The sequence below is a fragment of the Anabrus simplex genome, chromosome 2 (assembly GCF_040414725.1).
Source record: "Anabrus simplex isolate iqAnaSimp1 chromosome 2, ASM4041472v1, whole genome shotgun sequence".
Classification (NCBI taxonomy): Eukaryota; Metazoa; Arthropoda; class Insecta; order Orthoptera; family Tettigoniidae; genus Anabrus; species Anabrus simplex.
The window spans coordinates 430,109,552-430,131,865 of NC_090266.1; the positions used below are offsets into that span (position 1 = coordinate 430,109,552).

A 22,314-nucleotide genomic window follows, 5' to 3' on the forward strand; every position below is an offset into this window, starting at 1 on the left:
GAGGTGGCGTCTGTAAGCGTCTGTTGTATAAGTGCTCTGGTATTTCTGTCAATGCCATATTCTTCCCGTATGTCAAAGAGCGTCTGTCTGTCTATCTATGGAGTCGAACACTTTTTTAAAGTCCGCAAAGGTAACTAGAGTGTTTCTTGTGTGTCTGACTTTCAAAAGTGTTCTCAAGTTCCAGATCTGTTCGATGCATGACCTCCCTTTTCTGATGTCTGCCTGGTATTCCCCTATTTGTGGATCTGCTTGTGGTTCTAGGCTGTTTAATAGAACCTTAGAGAACATTTTGTACGCAACTGTTACTAGCGAAATACCTCTGTAATTATTTGGATCTGACTTATCACCATTATTATGCCATGGATGGATTAATGCACATTTCCATTCCTCTGGTACTTTCTCTGTGACCCAAATTCCTGTGATAATCTTATGGACATTTTGGTGATGTTTTCATCTTGGAGCTTCCAGATCTCGGCGATAATACCATGCTCTCCTGCTGCTCTGTTATTTTTCATTTGTTTTATGATTTCCTCTATCTCTTCTATTGTGGGTGGATTAAAATCGGGGTTTAATGTAGCTTTTGGAATGTTAGGTTTTCTGTGGGTTTCTTGCAATTAAGAAGTAAATCAAAGTAATGTTTGAGAATTTTACAGTTTCTTTTCGTGTTTGTTTCCAGGGATCCATCTGTTCTTCGGAAGCAGAGGCTAGGAGGTTGATAGCCCTTAATATTTTCTTAGAAATTTCTGTAAAAATTTCTTGTGTTATTTCTCTTGAAATATTCTTCAATTTTAGCCTGTTATTGTCGTATGCTCAGATTCTTCTCCTCACGATGCCCCTGGTCCCAAGAATACGATGACCAGGAAAGTCCAGTGCGTTGACTGGGGTCTGGGGTAGCAGATTTCTTTCCTTTAGTCCCATCATGATTACTTCAAGTTGAAGTTGGTTGTGGTGATCTTTAATAAAGATGACGGTAATTACAGACTTGATTGTTGAGATCAAGCCATATTTCACTGCCGCACCAACTAGGTGAACAGACGCAGACCACTAGTCATTGGATACCAGAACAGACACTAATGGATTTATTGATATTGTGTGTTTGGTCCGGAAGAGCTATTTTATTTCGCTCAAGTCCGCCGGCAAGCCAGTGAGGACCCCCTGTCCGCCACCTGGGACGCGCCAAGTCGGAGTATCACCTCTCCGCCTGCTACGACACCGCAGTAGGTTCGTGGTATTTTCATTATCATTATTATTACTACAAAATAACAGATTCTCCCTTGAAATTTATGAAACCAAACCCCGTGGTGTAACGGTAGCAAAGGGCCTTAGCCTACCAAGCGACCGCTGCTCAGCCCGAAGCCCTGCAGATCACGAGGTATGTGGTCGACACGACGAATCCTATTTGCTGTTATTCTTGGCTTTCTAGAACGGGACCGCTACCTTATCGTCTGATAGCTCCTCAACTGCAATCACTTAGGCTGAGCGGACCTCGAGCCAGCCCCCACATCCAGGTAAAAATCGCTAACATAGCCGCGAAACGAACCCGGGGCTTCCAAGTATGAGTCAGGTACGCTAACCCCTATACCACTGGACCAGCTTTTGAAGTTTATAAATACATATACTTCTATTTGTTTAAGTTTGCCCAATTCCCTGAACAATGTTGTTCTACGTATGTTTCACCCCCTCCAGATTCAATGTGCTAGTAATAGACACGGGTGTCCATTTCTTTCGTTATTATAAGCTCATAATACCCAATCCACGTTAATGATGAAATTCGATTAAATGGTGACTCTCAACTATTCTTTTACAGTTGGCTTTCCGTCGCAGAAAAGTATTACGGCGACGATGGGACAGGGAAGGACTAGGAGTTGGGAAGGAAGCGGCCGTGGTTTTGATTAAGGCACAGCCCCAGCATTTGCCTGGTGTGAAAATGGAAATCCACGGAAAAGCATCTTCAGGGCTGCCGACAGTAGGGTTCGAGCCCACTACCTCCCGAAGGCAAGCACACATCTGCGCCACACATGGCCAACTCACTCGGCATTATTTTAATAATAATAATAATATTATTGTAAGAGCCTCCGTGGCTCAAACGGCAGCGCGTCGGCCTCTCACCGCTGGATACCGTGGTTCAAATCCCGGTCACTCCATGTGAGATTTGTGCTGGACAAAGCGGAGGCGGGACAGGTTTTTCTCCGGGTACTCCGGTTTTTCCTGTCATATTTCATTCCAGCAACACTCTCCATTCTCATTTCGTAGCATCTATCAGTCATTAATAAATCACTTTGGGAGTGGCGACCCCATCGTACTAATAGCCTATATCTGCTTCATTCATTCCATTCCTGACCCGTCAATGACTGGAAAACAGGTTGTAGGTTTTCATTTTTCAATATTATTGTAAGAAGAAGAAGAAGAAGAAGAAGAAGAAGAAAGAAGAAAGAAGAAGAAGAAACTATACATGTTGGTGATCTAAGGTTTGAATCCCAGTACCAACAGTGGCAACTTAACTATGTCTTCTTCCGAAGACTGCCATACTGCCCTCAAACGATGTTTTGAGATAGCCTACTTCCCCAAATGAGGTGCAGGTAAAAAAAAAAATTCCTGGTGCCAACTCCAATGATCCCACATTAACGTAGGTTATCAGTTTCTATACATAGAGTATATGAACAAGAAACTCACGACCAAAGATGTTTTAAACTCCTAAATGTTTCAGAAACGACAGTCACTCTTGTGAAATAAGCGAAATTCGAGATGACGATAGTAGTAAGCCAACATAATCATTGAATAATTTGGAATCTAATTCATCTCCTTATTAATTATTCATTTCTTTATTCACTGACGAAATCACAAAAATCAGTAAGTAATTGAACGCAAGCTGCACGCTATGCAAACGAGAATGCTCCACTGGGCGATGGGCATCTCTCTTACCAACCACGTACTGAAGGATACAATTCGGCAAGAGAGGATTGTTGCACCAATTGTGGAAATAAAAGAGAGCAGCTTCTCCGATGGTAAGGTCATGTCCAGTATGCAGCATCTTGTACAATGCCAAACCCATCTTATATTTCGACGTCGAAGGCCAACCCCCACCCCGAGAACGAAGCAGTGCTGGCAATATAAAATAAGTTAAATACTGGTTTGAAGACCGTACGTGGGTCTACAGCCCAACGACAAACAAGGCCGCGCAAAATGGGTGTCCAATGACCCTCAAAGCGATCCTTGAGCCACTGGGAAAGAAGAAGGAGAAGAAGAAGAAGAAGAAGAAGAAGAAGAAGAAGATGATGATGATGATGATGATGATGATGATGATGTTGATGATTCACTGATGTACAGTCAGCCTGGTAACTGAATTGCCGTTTACACGTTCTTAGCATAAACGAAAAATATTCCATCACCTAAAATATGGCCAGAATGGTCCGGCCCCGCGGTGTAGGGGGCAACGCGTCCGCCTGTCACCCGGCGGCTCCGGGTTCGTTTCCCGACCGGTTCAGGAGTTTTTAATTGTAATGATTAATATCCCTGACCTGGGGACTGGGTGCTTATGAAGTCTTTAATCTTCCTTTCCCTCACACACAACATCCCACACTACCGCCATTCCAATTACAAGCAGGTTCATACAATATGGTGCAAGTAGGGCTTAAGATCCACATGGGTCGACGCCCCGAACAAACAGCATTTAATGAATGGCCAGAATGGGTTACGATGGCGATCTGTGGGGGTCCTATGACCTAGATGTTAGGCTCTTTAAACAACAATAATAATAATCATCATCATCACCATCTGTAATTTTTGAAATGTTTCTCAGGTTCTTTCTGTTCTTTGAAACATTGAGACAAATAAAATATAGAAGCAAAATCAGGAAGGATCCAACGGTCAGTCTCCCTTTGGAAGTATCACTATCACTCCAAGGAGGACAAATAGTTCCGCTGCACAAATATGGAACGTGTACAATATGGTATATGAAACTGTAGAATTTCTAGGAATTTTTCTCGATGCATATACATTGTTTGGTGAATGACGGGGAAGAGGATACGCTTGCCTGCTCCTGCACTTCGCGAGGGACTCTATTAAATTCTGCCAGCTCGCGGAGCTCTTTGAATAGATCACTCGTGGCAAAGGAATCGGGACCACCACTGCTTCCGCAGACCTCAGTCACAAGCCGGCAGCTAATGGCATTGTAGCTCAATATTATACGTTTCCCTTCAAGCCAAGTGGAAGATGGTTGAAAGAGGGAAAGGGTCATAAATGACTACATTCACGAAAGAATTACGTGTGCTAGGGATTTTCAATTTTGAATGCACTGCAACAAAACAATTTCTCAGTAAACTCAGACCGTCGTACATTTCCCAAAGAGAAAACCTTTCGTTGCAGAATATCTATTACGTTCAAGGAATAATAATATTAGCTGTTTAATCTGGGAATATATTCTTCTACTTCTCAGCCTTTTCCTAATTTATTAGGATTGGTCTCGATGTAGAATTGGCCCAGTTTTACGGCCGAATGCCCTTCCTGACGTTAACACTCTGTGGAGGGATGTATTCACTACTGTGTTTCTGTGGTGATTAGTGCTATGGTGTGCTGTTCAGTGTGATCAGATATGTTTTACTCCAGCGCGCTCGGTGTTTTTCCTAAGGGCGAGCGCACCGCTCGTTCGCCGCGCACGGGGAGATGACGCGGTATGCCATCACATGCCTTGTTCCCTGACACCGGCCCTTGTTTTGTGTGCGCGCATCCCTGATAGCACGTGTCCGATGTCATGGTCGTATTTCAGCTGTTCCCACGTGTATGTGTTTTGTTCTTTTCTTAATTCTGTAATTAGACAGAAACGTATTATGGCTTGTGCGTTTTTAACGGCACAGCGTGTCTTTACGAACGATTCATATGTTTTTAACTCAGTTGGCTCGTTAAGTTCGAAGACGGTTTTCAGGATAGATTTTCGTGTGTAGACATGCCAAGTTGCAACACACGTTTATAAATGTATCCAACCTAAGAAAATGAGCAGCAGCGTAGGGCTCCCACCGAAGAAGAATTAGATGACTGATCATTGCTTGAAAAATTCTCCTTAAAACCTTCGGCGTCTTGCACGAAAAGTGGAAATATCATATGGATGATTGACAAATAAGGCAGTTCGGTTTTAGGAAAGGTTATTCCACTGAAGCTCAACTTGAAGGATTCCAGCAAGATATAGCAGATATCCTGGATTCAGGAGGCCAAATGGACTGTATCGCGATAGACCTGTCTAAAGCATTTGATAGGGTGGATCATGGGAGACTACTGGCAAAAATGAGTGCAATTGGACTAGACAAAAGAGTGACTGAATGGGTTGCTATATTTCTAGAAAATAGATCCCAGAGAATTAGTGTAGGTGAAGCTTTATCTGACCCTGTAATAATTAAGAGGGGAATTCCTCAAGGCAGTATTATCGGACCTTTATGTTTTCTTATATATATAAATGATATGAGTAAAGGAGTGGAATCGGAGGTAAGGCTTTTTGAGGATGATGTTATTCTCTATAGAGTAATAAATCAGTTACAAGATTGTGAGCAACTGCAGCGTGACCTCGAAAATGTTCAGAGATGGACAGCAGGCAATGGTATGTTGATAAACGGGATTAAAAGTCAGGCTGTGAGTTTTACAAACAGGAAAAGTTCTCTCAGTTTTAATTACTGCGTTGATGGGATGAAAGTTCCTTTTGGGGATCATTGTAAGTATCTAGGTGTTAATATAAGGGAAGATCTTCAATGGGGTAATCACATAAATGGGATTGTAAATAAAGGGTACAGATCTCTGCACATGGTTATGAGGGTGTTTAGTGGTTGTAGTAAGGATGTAAAGTAGAGGGCATATAAGTCTCTGGTAAGACCCCAACTAGAGTATGGTTCCAGTGTATGGGACTCTCACCAGGATTACCTGATTCAAGAACTGGAAAAAATCCAAAGAAAAGCAGCTCGATTTGTTCTCGGTGATTTCCGACAAAAGAGTAGCGTGACAAAAATGTTGCGAAGTTTGGGTTGGAAGGAATTGAGAGAAAGAAGAACAGCTGCTCGACTAAGTGGTATGTTCCGAGCTGTCAGCGAAGAGGTGGCGTGGAATGACATTAGTAGACGAATAAGTTTGAGTGGCGTTTATAAAAGTAGGAAAGATATGAAGATAAAGTTGGAATTCAAGAGGACAAATTGGGGCAAATATTCATTTATAGGAAGGGGAGTGAGGGATTGGAATAACTTAGGAAGGGAGACGTTCAATAAATTTCCAATTTCTTTGAAATCATTTAGGAAAAGGCTAGGAAAACAACAGATAGGTAATCTGCCACCTGGGCGACTGCCCTAAATGCAGATCCGTATTGATTGATTGATTGATTGATTGATTGACTGACTGACTGACTGACTGACTGACTGACTGACTGACTGATTGATTGATCTATGCAAAAGGCTACTTATTATTACACTTACAGCCATATAAAATTACTGTGTCAAATGATCCTTAACTCTGTACGTAGGTACAAATTTCACTGCAATCGAAAAATTTAAGGTATGGTTTCCTTCCGAGAGCTTATTTTTGGTATAAATTTCATACGCAGGCATGCATACAATAGGAGGTACATATTTTCCCTAGTGCATCGTCACTGCATTGTCCAATAAAGGAGGCTTGCATTGGTGTCTCAACGGCGCATTAGCCGCCATCGTCTCGGAAATGTCTGGCAATCGAAATAACGAGCCCACTGCTACACTGGGGCGAAACGCTGGTTATTTCAAATCTGAAAAATGCCTAAAGAGCTTAAATGTTTTATATAGTAACTGTAATAATAATAATAATAATAATAATAATAATAATAATAATAATAATAATAATAATAATAATAATAATAATAATAATAATAATAATGTCATTTGCTTTACGTCCCACTAACTACTTTTTAAGGTGTTCGGAGACGCCGAGGTGCCGGAATTTAGTCCCGCAGGAGTTCTTTTTACGTGCCAGTAAATCTACCGAAACGGGGCTGTCGTATTTGAGCACCTTCAAATACCACCGGACTGAGCCAGGATCGAACCTGCCAAGTTGGGGTTAGAAGGCCAGCGCCTTAACCGTCTGAGCCACTCAGCCCGGCATGTTAATCTTAATGTGACAGGGATAATACTGTTCATAATCCGCGGTAGTGTCGTAGGCAGCATCCTAGGACGAACGCAGAATTACCTCGATGAGGTCGAGTGAAGGTCAGCCCACAGCAGCTCACCACAGTTCAACTGGAGTTAACTCGTTGAGTAGAGCTATAAAACTGCTACTACTAAAATAGAATTTATTACGTAGTTGGAAAGAAATTAAATCCGTTTTGTTTGATAAGTTGTAAACTTGAAAGCTTTCCAGTCTGCAGAACACACAATTTCAATATAAATATTACACTGTAACATACTTGTAAAAAAACGCATTATTAAACACTATTAAACAAAGAATAACAGGTTTCGTTCTTAAAAGAATATCATCAGATTCTATCAAGTCATTCGATATTTGGAAATATTTATGTTTTTATCTGTCCAAACATCTATGAATATGGAACTTACGTTAATGAAGCCCTGCTTTGTCACCATTCCAGCTGGATGAGTGTGCATTTATTCCTTGTTTAATATTTTTTACAGGTATGTTTTAGTGCAATATTTATATTGGAATTGTGTGTTTGGCAGAGAGGGAAGCTTTCAAGTTTACATTTAAACTGAGTCGACATTGAAAAGTATGGCTTCCTTCTGAACAAATGATAAGTTGTATCAAAAAAGAACCAGTGAAACATATATTATTATTATTATTATTATTATTATTATTATTATTATTATTATTATTATTATTATTGTTATTATTATTATTATTATTATTATTATTATTATTGCTATTTGCTTTAGCCAACGGCCGTAGCCGTGTTGGAACACCGGATCCCGTGAGATCTCCGAAGTTAAGCAACATTGGGCGTGGTCAGGAGTTGGATGGATTGCCACGCGCTGTTGGTGGGGGGTAAGGGAATGGAGGAGCGAAAAGGAACTGACCACCCTACCGCACGTAAACTCCGGCTCAGGAACACCTCTGCGGAGGTTCGGACCTGCCTTCGGGCAGAATAACCCTTACCTTACTATTTGCTTTACGTCGCACCGACACAGATAGGTCTTATGGCGACGATGGGACAGGAGAGGCCTAGGAATGGGAAGGAAGCGGCCGTGGCCTTAATTAAGGTACAGCCACAGCATTTGCCTAGTGTGAAAGTAGGAAACTACGGAAAAGCATCTTCAGGGCTGCCGACAGTGGGGTTCGAAACCAGCTCACAGCTGCGCGCTCCTAACCACACTGCCAACTCGCCCGGCGTATTATTATTATTATTATTATTATTATTATTATTATTATTATTATTATTATTATTATTATATAGTTTCTTTATAATTTCGATACCCTCAATACTCAAGAGGTTTCGATATCGAACGCTACTACTACAGATGAGCTCGATTCTTTCTCGATTCAATGTTAATAGAACGTTAAAGTATTTCATTTATCTTGTCAATTCACCACAAATAGCAGATTGTTAACTGTTCGGAAGGCGGACATGTCTCAGTTCAGAAGTTTCAGAAAAGCAGACAGCTGATACAGCAAGAAATTCGGCTGGTTTATATCTTTATTGATCCCGTAACAAAAGGGACTTTCCTCTGAATTTCTGCAGATATTCTGATGACAGTATATCTGACGTAGGCCTACGAAGGTCTTGAAAAATCATGTTTCAGCGAATAAAACATGCCAAATTATAACTTTAGGAACATACCTTCGAATGCGATTTTGCACTAATTTGTAGGATTTTTTAATTTTCATTTGGACGGCTATGAAAACAAAACCGCTTCGTCTACAAAATAATATCGATATGAATGTAACCAACAACAGAGACTTGCAGTAAACAAATCTTTTGGTCTACTTAACGTGTCATACCACAAGCAAGGCAGCAACTTATTGTAAGAATGTCAGCACATTTAGCATGAAATCTGGCTTTGATTTTAGATGAATATTTTAAAATTGCAAAGTATTTTGTTACTCCGAAGTGACAAAAAACGGTGTAGTCCAAAACGTTTGGATAATACGAGTGAAGCATGGAATTATTTCTAAATAGATCCTGTCATTGATAACCATGCCATTTGACATATTTATAAAAAACTATTTGTTTCGAGGATGAAAATCTCACAAACTAGCAACCTGAAGAAGCATGTCAGCTCAATTCATAAACCTGTTTTTACTGGACATGAACAACATCCCAATTAAATACTTCCAAACAGTGAAAGTGCAGTAGAAGAGTCTGTGCCCATTCACTCCATTTCGAAGGCACTGCCCTCGTTATCATCATCAACGTCATCACAGTACTCAAATACCAGCCAACCTACTCTCACATCTTTTGAAAAACGAAAATCCACAACTTGTTTCTAGTTTCAACCGGGTCAGAAATGGAATCATTGACGCCCTAATCTAGCGGCGAGGACAGGAACTGTGCCAGCTGCCGAAGCCTGTCGCACTCCTCTAGGGCAATGATTAATGACAGACAGATGAAATGAAATGATGTTGGAGAATATTGCTAGAATGAAAGGAGACAGGGAAAACCGGAGAACCCAGAGGAAAACCCATCCAGCCTCCACTTTGTCGAGCACAAATCTCACATGGAGTGACGAGGATTTGAACCACGGAGACCGGCGGTGAGGGACAGGCGCTACTACTACTACTACTACTACTACTACTACTACTACTACTACTACTACTACTACTACTACTACTACTACTACTACTACTACTACTACTACTACTACTACTACTACTACTACTACTACTACTACTACTACTACTACTACTACTACTACTACTACTACTACTACTACTACTACTACTACTACTACTACTACTACTACTACTACTACTACTACTACTACTACTACTACTACTACTACTACTACTACTACTACTACTACTACTACTACTACTACTACTACTACTACTACTACTACTACTACTACTACTACTACTACTACTACTACTACTACTACTACTACTACTACTACTACTACTACTACTACTACTACTACTACTACTACTACTACTACTACTACTACTACTACTACTACTACTACTACTACTACTACTACTACTACTACTACTACTACTACTACTACTACTACTACTACTACTACTACTACTACTACTACTACTACTACTACTACTACTACTACTACTACTACTACTACTACTACTACTACTACTAATAATAATAATAATAATAATAATAATAATAATAAATATGAAGCCAGTCCGTGTTATGAATGGTGTGAAAATGTCACTTATAGGGACGGTTGGTGCGTGCATTTCAGTGGGCTTGGCAGACTGATAAGCCATACTACCTTTGGCACGGTGAAGATATCAACGGGAAATTACTTCACTCCTCACTTCCCTAAAATGCATCTTCATTGACGCTTAGGCCATCTATGACTGATGACGGCAGAGCTGTTGCGGATCAAACCAGCATTCGGGCAGAATACCCAACATATACACATAATAATAATAATAATAATAATAATAATAATAATAATAATAATAATAATAATAATAATGTTATTGGCTTTACATTCCACAAAGTGCATTTACAGTTTCCGGAGACGTTAAAGTGTCGAAATGTTGTCCCTCGGGTGTTCATGTACTTGCCCGAAAATCTACCGACGCAAGACTGACGAATTTGAGCACCTTCAAATACCATCGGATTGGGTCATGATCGAACCCCCCCACATACACACTTAAGCTCAGATGATCAGCACTCTACTGCCTGATGAAAATTACGGGTAAACTTAAGAGACTACGGTTTCAACCACGAATTTAATGATTTTGTGGTAAGGGTTACGAAATGAAATGAGTCTGCGATTGTTTGTGAATGCAAGACTCCCGTTGTACTGGACAGCTTTTTTTAAGTGATTTAATTATTTACTCACTCCGTACAACAACAATTCAGGGAGTAAACTTACAGAATTGATACTTGAATGAAATAATGAAGCATTATTTATTTTATTTTTTCCTATTTGCTTTATGTCGCACCGACATAGATTTGATGATGATGATGATGATGATGATGATGATGATGATATTTGTTGTTTAAAGGGGCCTAACATCAAGGTCATCGGCCCCTAATGTACGAAATGAGACGAAATGGAATGACAAATTAAAAGTCCAAAATCCTCCACTGACCAGAATTCAAAACATGAGGACGAAGAATGAATGGATGAATATGAATTTAAAACAATCATTGGATACGACCCGCAATGTCTCGCATTCAAGAAACTGACGTGAAACAATAGTATTACTGACCAAGGGACTGCGTCTATAGCATAACACTGAATCGATGATGCTTTCAGTGTAAAGGGGTCCAAAATCCTTGTCATCGACCTCTCATAATGGTACTTACCGTTAGGAGAGTAGAACAATGGTACTTGTCACGTTGCGGTACTAATCAAAAGTAGCGTAGACTCGCGGCATTCCACACAGTATGGTACTACTCAGAGGTAATGAAATTCGCACATGGAATACAGATCTATGGTGTTTCGCACACTTCGGCGCTATTTACAGGCAACGCAAACCTATGGTGTTCATCACATAAGTGTACTAACCACAGGGACTCGCGCTATCCCGTGGTGTTCCTCATATAGAGGGTACTAATCATAGGCAAGCCAGAACCATGGTGTCGCTTATCCCAGGGTGTTTCTCATGTAGGGGTACGAATCACAGGTACTGTAGAAGCCGACAGCGTACACTATTGCTACTAATCACAATCCTATTTGGTACCTAACATAGTGGTACTACCCGCAAGTAAAAGCGACTCATGGTGTTCCCCGCGTGGTGGTACTAATCACAAGTAGTCTCATGGTTATAATTTGATCATCCCTTGGTCGCCCTTTTTAATCGCCTCTTACGACAGGTAGGGGATACCGTGGGTGTATTCTTCGTCTGCGTCCCCCACCCACAGGGGATTGTGTGTTTGGTCCGCGAGAGGTATTTTATTTCCCTCAAGTCCGCCGGCAAGCCGGTTAGGACCCCCCTATCCGCCACCTGGGACGCGCCACGTGAGAGTATCACCTCTCCCCCTGCTACGCCAGCGTAGTAGGTCGTGACGACATAGATTTTATGGCAACGATGGTATAGGACAGGGGCTAGGAAATGGGAAGGAAGTGACCGTGGTCTTAATTAGGTACAGCCCCAGTACTGCTTTTTGAGGAAATGAGCAACCACGGAAAACAATCTTCAGGGCTGCTGATAGTGGGGCTCAAACCCACTGTCTCTCGAATGGAAGCTAACAGCACGGGGCGTGGAGAACTATCTCGGTGATCTGATGGACACACTGACCATGTTCCCTCTGCTGACTTATCGTCGCTGAAGAAACAATAGCGAGTGTCTGACAATGCACCTTTTATTCATTATTTTCCTGAAGACTGGTCGCGACTCCCAGCCTCATGGCTATGGAGTCCATCAGAACAATTTCCGTTGTGTTCATTTTCCAACGACAAAGTGTAAAGGAAAATGAACCTTACCGCACCGTACCGTACTGTAGGAATGTATGTTTGCATGACTTATTCACACACGCCTACAGTATAATGTATTTCATGTTCATTTTCCTTTACACTCAAGCATAGGGAAATGAACACAACAAAAATTGTTCTGATTGACTGTATGTCCATATGTGACTGGGAAGCACGACAAATCTTAAGGGAAATAATGGACAGCTCAAACATTGTCAGATACGCGGTATTGTTTCTTTAGCGACGTTGCGTTTCTTGATTCTCCTTCTAAATCAATTCATTACTGTTCTAAATAAATACAATATGAAATCATCGGCCGAAACCAACAAATATGGCTTCTGTATGTTCGATAACATATGGAGATTGCTTCGCTGTAGGCGTTGTGTAGCAGTAAATTTGCAGTACGAGATGGTGGGTCCCAACCTCATCGTCAGCAGCATTAAAGATGGGTTTCCACGTTTTCCCATTTTAACACCAGTCGAATATTTGGGATACACCTTAATTAAGACCGCGTAACGGAAGAGTTGGCCGTGCAAATATGGGAGCGCTGCTGTGAGCTTGTATCCGGGAGATAATGGGTTCGAGGCCCACTGTCGGCAGCCCTGAAGGTGGTTTTCCGTGGTTCCCATTTTCACCCCAGGCAAATTATGGGACTGTACCTTGAATAAGGTTACGGCCGCTTCCTTCCCACTCCTAGGCCTTTCCTATCTTGCCGTCCCCATAAGTCCTATCTGTGCCCGTGCGACGTAAAACAAATTATTAAAAGAAATTAAGACCGCAATTGTTGCCTTCCGCGTCCTTATTGTCTCCTACCCTAGCACCGCCGGAGAAACATGTGCGTGTTATTACTGCGTTGCATGGCTAGCAAAATAAAAAGTCCTATACATCTGTACTCTTAATGAAATACCAAGCTATTATATGTCTCAATATCATTGTTCACAAAAACTTACTAGCATATCCCTGAGTAGCTTTTATTCGAAAAACTATGTACTGGAGTTTGAGACGGCGAATACACCTGTAGAATTTCTGATGTGGAAATATACATCCTACGGAAATAATTCATGTGAGCACACCAAATATGGAATGGGCAATGTTTCAAAGAATGAACACGCATAACACTTAACTTCACGTGATACAGAGACTCTTCACAACTAAAAATATTATTTTGAAGTCACGCAAGGCGAGATACGTTACGTAAAAGATATTATAATCGTCACACACATCAAACTCTTCTAGAATAGCCGAGCTGATAGTGCATAATTATGATAGTTTTGGGAGATGAACTGAGTGTGATTTGCTATTCGAATCGATCCGAAGCCATGCCAGTGCAAGTTAGTTCCTGTTTCTCTTTACTTTTTGCTCAACCTTTGATATAATAGTCGATAAATTTAGAATGAGAATTTTGTATGGACTGATAATTTTGAAACATTTTGTTTTAATCATATGTATATTTGCTATTGACATAAGAATCTTAGATTTCGAAGCATATTTTGCGCATTTATATCTAACAGTTTAATACCAGAGCCGGCCCCGCGGTGTAGGGGTAGCGTGACTGCTTCTTACTCGGAGGCCCAGGATTCGATTCGCGGCCAGGTCAAGGATTTTTACCTGGATCTGAGGGCTGGTTCGAGGTCCACGCCGCCTATGTAATTACAATTGAGGAGCTATCTGCCGGTGAGATACCGGCCCCAGTCTAGAAAGACAAGAATAAAGGCCGAGACGATTCGTCGTGCTGAACATACCCATGACGCCTCGTAATCTGGATGGCCTTCGGGCTGAGCAGCGCCCGCTTGGTAGCTATGGTCTTTCGGGGCTGCGGCGCCAGGTATCTTTTTTTTCAATTTAATAATAATATTATTTGCTTTACGTCCCACTAACGCCTTTTACTATTTTCGGAGACGCCGAGGTGCCGGAATTTAGTCCCGCAGGAGTCTTTTAGGTGCAAGTTAATCTACCCACACGAGGCAGACGTATTTGAGCACCTTGAAATACCACCGGACTGAGCCAGGATCGAACGTGCCAAGTTGGGGTCAGAAGGCCAGCGCCTCAACCGTCTGAGCCACTCAGCCGGCCTTTTCAGTTTAATACCAGAGTGGAAGATATCACTAACATTAGTTCTGAGCACTACAACTGCCTCTGTTTTTGTGCAGTCACTGGAATAGGAGAAACTTGTAACAGGTAAAGGATAAATTTCTCAAATTTAACTACGTCAAGAGTTTTATTAATAACTGCTGTCGTAGTATATATTATTCTAGACTAGAATTGCAGAAAATGATACGCACTCTAAGTGCAAACAGTTTCCAATTTTTGTACTACCAGTTGAGATCGAAATGGTGGTTTTTTTCTAATAAAACCATATGAGTATTATGATAACTGTAAAGCGAGTTCAATCTAGTATGCAGCCTTATGTTTCTTCGAAAACTCCTAGGATTGCCATTGAAGATGCTACACCATTGTGTTTGGTGAAGCAGTGTCCGACAATGTAAATATTGTAAACAAAACCGTCTATGTTGAAAAAAAGCATCAGATAGTAATGTCATTAGCCACGTAACCCTATAAACAATTTCATAGCATGGTTTGATGTTCTCGTAAGTACAGAGGAATTAATATTTACGAAATATGATTCTCGTGTTCACGTAAGTGAAATATCCTTTGCCACTGAATTTGCTGCTCCCTGTGTCAAAAGCACTTCGAATCGACTATTTTAAAGAAAACCATAGTAGTGTGCTACTGTTTTTCTTTCTTACATCCTTTATTTACGCGTGCTTTGTGGTAGAAATATACTGAAGTCCAAATAAAAATTGTAATACTTACAAAATACGGAGACTGGCCATGTCCTCAAAGTCGGTTTCAAATATGACGGTGAGATTGTTGCCTTGGAGATCTCTGTAAGAAAAACAGAAGAGAATATTTATAAATGTGAATGTCATTAAAAGAATGCTCTGAGAAATAAAAAAAAGAATTATATTTCTTAACTAGAGAATGACAAATAGAAAGCTTGTGCTACGGTCTTTAAACCTCACATTCTATTCCTTGATAACTTGAAGTACCCTTCATAGTTAAAGGTTTATGATCTCTTCACCTGTAATATGCTCTATCATGAAACTGTTCAGTACAACAAGAATTCATCACTTATTCGAATATGTTCTAAGCCGTTAATCAGTTTAGTTCACCAGATATTCATCCTGGAATCCGAAATACACTACTGTATTGATGTTCTTAAATAGCGAGAGGGGAACACATGTAACACATCAGTACCCACAAAGGGAGCGCTCAAATAGCGTGCGGGCCGATGACCTTCGATGTTAGGCCCCTTAAAACAACAAGCATCATCATCATCATCAAATAGCGTGCGGACTGCCTAGGGTTGTTCTCGGCGGCGAAATCATTATGTGCAACAGGATGGTCGATGTTTATGGTTCGAATCCTAGTTGGAATGAATATTAGTTGCTTTAAAATGCATGTTCTCAATGAGAAGCATGAAGGACACTTCGCGTCAAATAGGAAAGAACTATAAAAAATAAACTTGGGTTGTTTAAAAAACCGGAACATTTTGGAATAGACGTTATAATGCTTAAAAATCAATACTACGTAAAAACATTTTTCTAGCTGTAATAGCGCTCGCAAAAAGGGTCGTTGAAATTATCGTAAATCGATGGCTTGCTTCTAAGACCATCGTATATCCCAATGCTCTTCCTATCCATTATATTCTTTAAGACTGGTCACGCCTGCCAGCCACACATTTATATGCAGTCCATCAGAATAATTTTCGTAGTGTTCATTTTCCTGTGCTGTTGTTTAAAGTAAACTAGACCTTACCATACCGTATTGTAGGGATGTTGTTTGCAAGCGAATTTGCGCACTCCTACAGTATAATGTATTTAAGGTTCATTTTCCTTTACACTCAGGCATAGGAAAATTAACACAACGTACATCGTTCTGATGGGCTGCATATCCACATCTGGCTGGGAGGCGCGACGAGTCTTAAGGAATATAATGGATAGGAAGAGCATTGGGCCGTACGAGGTTTTAGAAGTAAGCCATCGAAATATTAATTTTCTTAATTCCGACGCCCATACTTGAGTTATACTCAGATATAAAAAATTGAAAGAGGTTTGGTTTTTCTGTATATAATATGGGCCTTTTAGTAATATGTCGTAGCTGAAGAAGCAGTACTGCGTATCTAACAATGTTCTTCCTATCCATTATTTTCCTTAAGACTGGTCACGCCTCATAGCCACATATGGATATGCAGTCCGTCAGAACAGTTTTCGTTGTGTTCATTTTCCTATGCTTTCGTGTAAAGGAAGATGAACATTAAATCCATCATACTGTAGGAATGCGTACGTACGTCATGCAAACATACATTACTAGAGTACAGTACGGTAAGGTCCATTTTCCTTTACACGTAAGCATAGGAAAATTAACACAACCAAAATTTGCTCTGATGGTCTGCATATCCATACGTGGATGAGAGGCACGACCAGGTCTTACGGAAAATAATGGATACGAGGAGTATTGTCGGATACGCGGTATTGCTTCCTCAGCGTTGATGTAAATCAAGTGGGTTGTTCACAATGTTGTTGAGATTATAATTGAAGTGTAAAATTTGTTTTGATCCAAAATGAAAAAATATGAATACATCAATGGTTTTAACTTTGGCAGTTGATAAAATCTACGTTGTTAAATTTATGGGAATAAAAATCTGGTAAAGAATTGCGCTTTGGAGTACTTGCACTAGCTATTCGTCCGATGGTCACGAAAATGTATGGTTTCTCCCGTAAACAACAGTACCTATTTATTATATTACAATGATTACTAAGATTGAACTCCCACAAGTAGCACGTAGCTACTCAACAAGGGAGCAGCAACGTACCACTTGTTCAACTGAAGTGCACAGAGACTTTCATAAAATGACAGGACGACACTCAAGATTTTGCAAACGCAGTACCATCTCCTACTTTGGAGGGAAAACTGTAGTTACATTCAAATTATTTTTAATGGAGGATGTAGCTCAGATTTAATCAATGTCTTGAGAACATGCAAATAAGAAACCCAATTCTTAAGATAGTTACTAGTGCATTCTATTTACAAATGTAAAGAAATGAAAATCCTATTTTAAGAGCTTGTTATTAATATTTCTGTAAACGCTGACGGTCGGAAAGATTTACTACACTTCACTATAATAATATAATAGCATATGGTCACTGGAGAGGCCTTGGTGCAGGTCTTTGAAGTTGACGCCTACCGGCGAATGCGCGCCGGCGATAATGGGGCCCTACGGATGATGAATGATGTTGAAGACGACACACACGCACAGCCCCTGACCCAGAGGAATTAACAAATAAAGGTTAAGATCCTCGAACCGGCCGAGAATCTAACCCGGACACCTTTGACCAAAGCCCAGCCCATTAACCATTTGGCATTTAATATAATGAAGGCAAAACTGACAAAACTGGTATTGCTCCCAGATGAGAACCGCAAGCACTTTATTTTGCTAAGATATTACTTCAAAATTAGCCCGCTTGGTGGCCATGATCGTTAAGGCGTTGATTGACTGATTGATTGATTGATTGATTGATTGATTGATTGATTGATTGATTGATTGATTGATTGATTGATTGATTGATTGATTGATTGATTGATTGATTGATTGATTGATGTTTGTTGTTTAAAGGGACCTAATATCGAGGTACGAAATGAGACTAAATGAAGTGACAACTTAAAAGTCCGAAATCCTCCACTGACCAGAATTTAAAGCGTGAGGATGGATGGATGGATGGATGGATGGATGGATGGATGGATGGATGGATGGATGGATGGATGGATGGATGGATGGATAAAGCGTGAGGATGGATGGATGGATGGATGGATGGACGGACGGACGGACGGACGGACGGACGGAAGGACGGGCGAATGGATGGACGGATGGATGTGAATTTAAAACGATCCTTGAATACGACCCACATGCACACAGAAGCTGGCACAAAACAATAGTATTACTGACCAAGGGACTGCTTCTATAGCACGATGCTGAATCGATTATGCTTATAGTCGAATCGGGTCCAAAATCCAGGTCATCGGCCCCTCATAATGGTATTTATCGCCAGGAAAGTAGAACCATGCTATGTGTAATGTTGCGGTACTAATCAAAAGTAGCGGAGACTCGCGGTATTCCACACATTATGGTCATTATGGTACTACGAGGACTATGCCGAAAGTTTTTAGCAGAGTGTGAGAAAAAAATTTATTTGCGAAACAACAATTACAACTTCTCGAAATATTCTCCATTATCACGTATACAGTTTTCCATTCTCTGAAACCACTTGGAAAAAGTTTCAGTCCAATCTTCTTTCGGGATGTCACTTAGTGCACTCTCGTACGCTGCAATGGCCTCTTCATTTGACGAAAACCGCTGCCCACGTATTTTTTCCTTGGTCTTAGGCAACAGAAAGAAGTCTCATGGGGCCATTGTTCTGGCAGCCCTGTGTGCAGATGCATTGTCGTGATGCAGCAGAAGGTGCCCACTCTTGGACTTTGGGTGCTGTGACCTCCAAGTGGCGAGGACTTTGGGAAGACAGTCATTCACATACCATTCAGCATTGACTGTACGATGTGTGTCCAAGGTCACAGAGGTGAGATGCTCTATTTTCGTAAAAAGAGTTGCCACCATCTTCTTTCCGGAGCTCCGACTTCGTCGAACATTTGTGGGTGGTTCCTCCCCTGTGAAGCACCACACAGAAGACTCTCTCTTCGTTTCAGAGTCATAATGGTAGACCCATGTTTCATCACCTGTGACGATATTGTAGGTGTCTTCGGACTGCCCTCCATTGAATTTTTCTAGCATGAAATGACACCAGTCCACTCTCTCCTCCTTTTGGATTTTTGTCAGGGAATGTGGCACCCAACGGGCACATCTCTTGATAAGACCTAAATAATCGTGAACGGTGGTCTGCGCTGTTCTTGACCCAATATTTAAGGTCCCTTCAGTGACACAAAATGTAAGATGTGGATCGGCTTTGATCATTTCCCTCACAGCATCAATGTTTTCTTGAGTCACAGCTGTAGCTGGACGACCGAGACGAGGTTCATCTTCAATTGACTGCCGACCCCTTGAAAACTCGCGAAACCAATTTCCAACTGTGGCTCTAGAAGGGCCAGCCTCACGAAAAACGCGCAGCAAAGAAGAATGGCATTCTTCGGCACTTAATTTCTTTTTATAATCATAAAAAAATCACTGCACGAAAATTGCGGCGCGACAGATCCATCTTGCACCGTGTCTGACTCAGCACTGCCTGTGCTTTCTTCTCTCGCTGTGGAGGAACTACCGCTAGGAGGGGTTGCGCGCGCATGTTCCAAGGTCGAAAAACATCGCTCTTTCAAATGAAAATAATCCCATTTTCCTCAGAATTACGGTTTACGCACTGCTAAAAACATTCGGCATAACCTTCGTATTCACAGGTAATGTAATGCGCACATGTAACACAGATCTATGGTGTTTCGCACATTGCGGCGCTATTTACAGGCAACGCAAACCTATAAAAGCAACGCAAAGCTATGGCGTTCCTCACGTAAGTGGACTAACCGCAGGGACTCGTACTATCCCGTGGAATTCCTCACATAGTGGGAGCTGAGCATAGATAAGGCAGAACCATGGTGTCGCTCATATAGGGGTACGAATCACAGGTACTGTAGGACCCACCTCCGGATTCACACGCTGTCGCTACTAATCACAAACCTATTGCGTACCTAACATAGTGGTAGTACGCGCAAGTAAAGGCGCCTGCGTGATGGTACTAATTACAAGTGGCCTCATGGTTCTAATTGGATCATCCCTTTGTCGCCCGTTTTAGTCGCCTCTTACGACAGACAGGGGATACCGTGGATGCATTCTTCGTCTGCGTTCCCACCCACGGGGGGCGGGGGGGGGTGTGTGTTTGGTCCGCGAGAGGTATTTTATTTCCCTCAAGTCCACCGGCAAGCCGGTTAGGACCCTCTTATCCGCCACCTGGGCCGCGCCACGTGGGAGTATAACCTCTCCCCCTCCTACGCCAGCGTAGTAGGTTCATGGCGTTAAGGCATTGAAGTCTAAATGGTCTGACACAGTGGTCAGCCGGTGCGACTCCCGTTGGTCGAAAAAAATGTTCACCATCATAATGTTGGCCGACAAGGTAGGACAGGAGGTAGTATACAATTTCCAATCATTAGACTGCGTTCCAAAAGCCCGGATTCAAACCTCCTCGCAGTGCTCGTATGGACTGAGAGCACATGGCGCTGTTGATGGTGATTCGTTCGTCGGATGGATACGTTAAGCCTTTAGCAGACCCCTTGGTGCTATTCGACAGGAGTAGGTTATATGCCGGCATAAGCTTTCACCCTCTTCCTTGTTTCTGCCATATATCACGTCATTCAATTCATCTCATCTCATGAAATTCTCTGATGAGGCTGACGTCATGAAGGGCTTCTGGTCATAAAAACACGCCACGAGAGATTCATTTCACTTCATACCCGGTCCCGTAGAGAAGCGGGATCAGGGTTGGACAAGCAAGCAAACATTATTTCACGATTAAAAATTACTCATTTTTACATGGAATGATCCATAAGTTGACCACTCTTGTCAGGTAAAGTGTGCTCGAATGTCCAAGAGCAGATGGAAGCAGTATTCAATATGGTTTGGCCAGTTTTGTCAAGATAACCTTCATAAGAATGATATCTTTACCCTACAATTCTGGTCTCACAAGGCTGGGCTTGTTACGTAACTATTGATTGATTGATTGATTGATTGATTGATTGATTGATTGATTGATTGATTGATTGATTGATTGATTGATTGATTGATTGATTGATTGATTGATACATTTACTCGTACGTCATTTTCCTTCCTTTTATTTCCTTGCATTTTTTTGCGTTCCACCGACTCGGACAGATCTTATGTCGACGATGGGATAGGACAGGGCCAGTACCAGAATGGCCCAAGTCGTTAAGAGAACATGTCCTACCAAATACTGAAACTCCAGTTTCAGATGGTAAGGTGAAATTGGCCACCTTGATATTCGTCATGATTGCAGTAACCAAAATAGCATGACACAAATCATATCATTTCCCATTTATATACTGCGCAATTACAATCTGAAGGTTTGGTTTCCATTTATTTAGATTTCAAAAATAATTTAAATGCTATCTGAGGTTTTGGCGTATGCTTTCTCGACGCGGAGTGCTAGATATGATAGTCTTTTGGATTTATTCCATGGGCTGTCTAGTCGGAATGATCACGGGTACTCGGTTAACAAGGACGGGCGTTGGTTCGATTCTTCGTCAAGAATCCTAAACATTTTAAAATCGTAAGTTCCACTTTCGAACAGGCTGAGGTTCATTCAGCCTACACCAAAAATGAGCAACAAGGTAATTCCTAGGTGCAATGGAGGACGGATAGAATGATACGACGGTATCCTCACACCCCACCCCACCCCCTTCTTAAGCTGGAGTTTATTCTGGCATTATCAGAAAAGGTATGCTTTACTTCTGAGGAAGTGGAGTAAGTTTTTCGCCAAACTTGAAATTTTCCAAAGGTTTGTTCCTTTTGGTACGGTATAACAGAGGACTGGACATGTCTGTTATGTTTTTAAAATTTCGTTCCCAGACAATACTATATTTCGAGCAAAGTGATTATATAAGCTAAACATGTTCTGTACAGAACATTTACAAGCTTGCTTTACGTCGCACCGATACAAACAGGTCCTACGACGACGATGGGAGA

At 41.4% G+C, this 22,314-nt stretch overlaps 1 protein-coding gene across 1 annotated transcript in view; it reads right to left on the bottom strand.

The window, feature by feature from the left end:
- Positions 1-15,437, bottom strand: part of sli (slit guidance ligand) — a 1,279,943-nt gene extending 1,264,506 nt beyond the window's left edge. The window contains exon 1 of the mRNA XM_067140837.2: positions 15,372-15,437. Within this exon, the coding sequence (XP_066996938.1) occupies positions 15,372-15,391 (20 nt within the window). The 5' untranslated portion in view covers positions 15,392-15,437. The remainder of the gene's footprint in view (positions 1-15,371) is intronic.
- Positions 15,438-22,314: the final 6,877 nt, after the last annotated feature.